The 5,683-nt window shown below is 42.8% G+C and overlaps 1 protein-coding gene across 2 annotated transcripts in view; it reads right to left on the reverse strand.

Moving 5' to 3' along the window:
* Positions 1–1,049: 1,049 nt before the first annotated feature.
* edem2 (ER degradation enhancer, mannosidase alpha-like 2) overlaps positions 1,050–5,683 on the reverse strand; it is a 17,513-nt gene continuing 12,879 nt past the window's right edge. For both annotated transcript variants that reach the window (XM_019887760.1, XM_019887759.1), the window contains exons 7-11: positions 3,556–3,697; positions 3,357–3,481; positions 3,138–3,282; positions 2,463–2,584; positions 1,050–2,395 (exon numbers count right to left, since the gene is read on the reverse strand). In XM_019887760.1, the coding sequence (XP_019743319.1) occupies positions 1,940–2,395; positions 2,463–2,584; positions 3,138–3,282; positions 3,357–3,481; positions 3,556–3,697 (990 nt within the window). In that variant the 3' untranslated portion in view covers positions 1,050–1,939. The remainder of the gene's footprint in view (positions 2,396–2,462; positions 2,585–3,137; positions 3,283–3,356; positions 3,482–3,555; positions 3,698–5,683) is intronic.

The following is a 5,683-nucleotide window of genomic DNA, read 5'->3' on the forward strand; positions in this document are numbered from 1 at the left end:
AGCACAATGGTTCCTCTTTACTGTTTCCTACTGGGGACACCGTCAGCTTTCTATCCAACCAGTCCCATCGAAACGTGTTTTTCAGAGCCGCATCTATCTGACGCACTTTAGCTTCGCCGCGAGTCTCGATAACATTCGGCATTCGCAAGAAAGAGGTTTAGGAAGGCGAACACGGATTGGTTGTGATTTATATTTGCCGATATAGCGACCAATCACAACAAGTAAGACATCATACACGTCCAATCACAGGGCTGTTTACAATTGGAAGATGGAAAGACTGATCGGGAGAGCTCATGAAAACTCGACGATAAGGTACCTGACCCCCCCCTAAAATTTTCTCAACGGATTTAGACGATTCACAAAAATGATCAATTTAAGATATAAAACGGCGGATTTCCGCATATCCGCGGAAAATTGCCACCACTGAATGCGCTCTCCAGGTCGGGGATGAGATGCTGACCCAAGGGGAGGAGTTCAAATATCCTGGGGTGTTGTTCACAAAACTCCTCAAATGTAGCCACCTAATTGATGACTGGTTTCAGTTTCTTTTGGTCTGTCTCAGCCTTGTAATTGTAATTTTTAAAATGACACGCAGCCCCTAGTGGCAGTTGAGTGCACTGCAGACAGTAAATAAATCTCCCCGATTATTGCTACATGTGACATGTACATCACACATCATTTTTCATGATTATTTTAAGGAGAACAACCTGATGAGACACGCGTTTCAGACCAATGTTTCCGAAAGTTGCTGTATATGAATCTCCACAAAAATTATAACGGGTTAAATAGAAGCCTCATCTTACAAGACAATTTTTATTGTGCCATGGTTTGAGGCCTACTTGAAGTCACCAACGGCGGGTTTTAAGAAATTAGCTGCCTCCGTGACATGCACCACCAAAATTGACCACTATGGTTGAAATGTCACGCGTCCACAGACATCTTGTAGCGTGATATGGCTGCATCACGATGTGTCCCGGTAAATGTCACTTTGGGACTTGAGTTAACAGTCAAATGTAAGCATGTTAAAAGAGGATTCCAGGACATTTGAATATTGTGTGATATCGGTGTCATTGTGGGTCCTAACAGGATGCATTTATGAATACATCTCTTCCAAATTTCTCTGATAAGGGTACAAATGGACACTTTCATCAAGGATAATTAAGAGAATAGTAAGGAGTACACTTGCAAGTGAAGCACGAGCTGCGCCTTACGGAATTGAATATTTGTATCAACAGTTTTCTGATTCCTGGTAAGACAGATCAACTTGTACCATTCATTTGTGTGTGTCACCGATAACACATAAAAAAGGAGAAAAATACAACAACCGGTTCTCAAAGCAAATATGAAACGGTCAAAATTTCAAATGTAAAATCCAAATATCTCAGTTCTCTCTGTTCCAATTTTTTTGTGATTTGAAATTTTTTTCAAGTGCAAAAAAAAAAATACAAACATGCGTGCAGTGTACAGTTGTTGAACTGCATGTTTACAGTAAAATAAGTGAATATTTAAGATAACATAAAACCATAGGCGGACACAAGATAAGCATGGAAACGCATAGGATGGTAACTGAGGGAATGACACATGGGAAGCAGTGGAAAATGAGAAGACAAGATGAGGGCGTGTCTCATATGAGGTCAGAACGCTTCTATAGTCGATTGGCTGGCAAACAGTTCAAGGTGTACCCGGCCTACTGCCCAAAGAAAGCTGGGATAGAATCCAGCACGTTCCGACCCTTGTGGGGATAAGCTAATTAGAAAATGGATGGACGGATGCTTCTATAGTCAGCCAACTTTAGACGTTTTTTTCCTGGTGAACGCTGCCCCCTCATGGTGATGTTCAGTAAACAAAGATGATGTGACACAAGGTCATAAATAAAAATATATTGTAGTCTTCATTTAGTAACCACAGACACAGCCAGTAAATCACATGACACACAAGGTCAGGTGTTATCGGTGAAAACTTGTCCCAATACGGCGAGTCGAGCGCTGAAAGGCTGAACGGGACAGGACAGGAGGGGGGGCGTGTTCCGCTCGCCCGCTTTCAGAGCGATGCTGTCTGATTGGCCATGCAGCGAAGGCTCTTTTGAGCGTCCACTATGTTCCTTAGCAGGATGTGATAGGCCGAGGAGGATGTCGCGGAGCTCCTGTTGTTCACGGCCGTGACGGCTGCAACAGTAGAGCGCTGCCGGGTCCAGCGGATGGGCCTCCGTGTTGAAGATGTAGCCCCCCGAACTCAGGATGCACTGGCCATCCTCTCCGCCCTCAACCCATGACTCTGTGCCACTACTATGCAGGAAGTTGGTCGGGTCAAAGAGTAAGTACAGGTACTTGATAGTCTCAGCCAGGAAGAAGGATTCCATTCTGTTGTCCAGCTGATGGTCTCGCAGGTCTTTCACCTGAAAGCACGAACACCGTCAGCTTGGACCGATGCTTTCACGCCACCTCTGGCAAAGAGGCACTCACGCTGGCGTAGCCGCATGGCGTCTTGGCGATCCGCTCAACAGACTCGACAGCGTCCAGGCCGAGCTGTAGGTACGTGTGATCGGCTGTCGCCTTGAACAGGTACATGGCGCTCTCGACCAACTCTAGATCAGTTGGAAAAAGTTTATTTGGTTATATTAAAATGACATATCTACACACATTAACGATAAACCTTTCTCTGGACCCTAAGTCTTTCGTTTCATTAATGAGGTTGGTGGTTCCGGGGAAAAAATGAGCACCATGGTGAAAAAAAAAAAGAGCACCAAATACCAACCTCTCGTGCTCATCTGATAACCACTCCAAAATGTTAAGGTGCACTTCTGATCATAATGAAAACATAAACCAAGTTTTGTTTGAGATAGTTGGGTTAACTCCATCGGTTGAATTGAGCTGGAATGACCCCCATTACAATATAAATAATCCCCAGCCCAGAGGCAATAAATCCAACTCTGCTGTTGCACATAAAAACTGTTTGGGGTTTTTTTTTGCATATCATCCATTCTGCATCACTAAGCAGCCAAACAGAATAGGTTGAAATAAACAAAAACCATGAACCACTTGACTTGCGATCTCAGAACAGATAAGAAGAAAGATGATGATGACAGGGAAACCGCAGACAAAGACACAGAGTGAAGGAGAATGTTTTAATAACCAGACCAGGTCTGAGTGGGTATCCCTCCCTCTTGTCCACGGTGTAGCCCTGAGAGATGCTGTAGAACTCAGGCAGACCTCCAAACTGCCTCCACACTGAGTAATAGTTCTGGAAGGTTCTGACAGCACCGTCCAGGTTGCCTAGCAGAGTCTGAAATCAAGACAAAGCACTTTCAACCACTGCTCGCTCATCACCGAGCGGAAGGATGTGGGGGGCATGGCTACCTGCAGGCCGGGCCAGAAGGCTTCAAGGGACTGGAAAACGGGCATGGACACAGTACCTTTGTGCATCTGCACCCATAAGTACCAGTCATCAAAGCGCGTGTAGTTCTCAAGGGCCCGATCGTAGGCTGTAATACCAGAGTGACGGCTCATCACACACTGACCGTACCTCTGCAGGTGATGGGCGGATCATGTAACTCACCATCAAACATGTGCAGCAACTCCTCATCCTGCAGCAAGATGGCTCCCTTCACCAGATACTCAAAGTAGGAGTCGACACCGGCGCCGATGCCGGCATCCTGAGCCACCCACTTTTTGGAGACCACATCAATGTGGTTGCCCACCTGCAAGCCCACAATGACAAAAGATTCATCTTTCAAATAAATACGAGCTCAGTTCAGTCGGTCTCTGAAGACGAACTCGGCATGTGATTTTGCTTTCCTCTGGCTTTTCAGCTTGACGTGTATTCCAAACATGCAACAGCCTCAACAACAGCCTATACCATGCTATTTTAAGTTTTTCACTGTTAACGATAGTCATATATATGATTATGTTATTACCTTTGGCACAATGACGATCTAATTTCTTATGGAGTTTGAGACAGCTAATAGTAATAGAGATGGAAGAACATACTGTGGAGCCTTACGTCCTTGATCCAGCGGCAAGTGGAAATCTTTATACAGCATTGATGTGCTATTCATTAATACAGTTGGAAATGGGTGTAACAAGTACATTTATTTTTTATACAACAAAATACATCTGAGATATCAAGTTTCACGGCGTTGCTAATGTTCGCGCTTTAATGCTAATTATGTCGTCTTTTAGTCATTAAATTATTTAACGTGGTGGAGAATGAGTTTTGTGTGGGCTGATCTATCCAATGCGGATCAAAATTGCCACTCCATTGGCTTTGCTAGAAAATGTAGACTGAAAGATCTGATTGGCCCAGCTACATTGAAGCAACTTTTCTTTAGGGTGTCTAATATGTGCTTCTTGTAGATATATGTCAGCCGCCAAGGATTTTAAGTGAGAAAACACGTTTTGAGCACATGTCCTAATCCATGTACATGCCATCTGGCAGAAGTAATGCCTCCACCTTGCGGTGGTAAGCTCGGCTGCATAATAAACTTGAATTGCAGTGCACATGTAAATCTCTTGTTGAACATTGATAAAAATACAAAAATAAAACACAGGCCACAGAGAAGCTCAACAGCAGCGGCTACATTTGCGCTGCAAGGCATGATGCACAATTTATTATGATTATTATTATTATTTTTTAATCCGATCTTATGTGCTCGTTCACAATACAAAAAGTAACGCGACCTCTAATGTGAATACAGGTACAACAAGTCCGTGATATGACACGCATGCGCACAAAGCGCAACGTTGAGTGACATGCAAGCCGACATGAAATGCGGTCATGTGGCACTGTGTTTATCGAACTAAATATGGTCCTGTATATAGGGGCTTATTTTACCACCTCATATTGAAGTTGAAGTTTGAACATACAATACAATAACAATTTGACAAAAGGCAAGCAAAAATTACAAAAGAAAAATAAAAAGTAAAAAGTAAGTAAAACAAACATCATCACCGTTATATGTTCAAAGGAGTAGGAAGAAGTATACAACTTATCGAGTCCTACCCCTTGTTGTGTAATAATATAAATAAATCATTTTTCAATGCAAAGGAAAAGGAAGAGATCTACATCTCATATATTGATATATATATTGACACCCACTTACATATATACATGTATGTATGTAACGGGCCCGTTGAATTGGAGTACTAGTGCGGGGGTGGACGATGAGTTTGTCGTGCCTCATGTAGGCAATTTCCCCTCTTTCACGTGCTGCTTTTAGTTTTGGAAGGAGTTCTTTTCTTTTTTGACGTACAACATCTGTATAATCTTCGTTAATGTAAATTTAGGTACCTTTTAAGTATTTTGCTCTCTGTAGAATCGTTGTTTTGTCCCTATATTTTTCAAATTTCACCACTACTGGCCTTGGTCGAGGTCTTCTTGATTCATATCTCCCCGTACGGTGGGCTCTTTCCACCTCAATTGACTCCTTTAACTGCAGTTGCTCCTTGAAAATGTTTTGCACTTTTTGCTCCGTTTCAGTCCATGTTTCTCCTTGCGTTTCTTCAATCCCATCGATTATCAAGTTGTTTCTTTTAGATTGTCCCTCTAAGTAGTCCATCTTGTCGGTTAAATCCAGCATACCGTACATACTTTGTGTATTTCAGTTTGCATAGTTTTACAATGGTCAATTCCATTTATTTGGTGTTTTTTAATGTCATCGATCTCCTTTTGGGTGAAATTAAGACTG

This window comes from Hippocampus comes, unplaced genomic scaffold, assembly GCF_001891065.2.
Source record: "Hippocampus comes isolate QL1 unplaced genomic scaffold, H_comes_QL1_v1.1 scaffold245, whole genome shotgun sequence".
In the NCBI taxonomy this organism is placed as follows: Eukaryota; Metazoa; Chordata; class Actinopteri; order Syngnathiformes; family Syngnathidae; genus Hippocampus; species Hippocampus comes.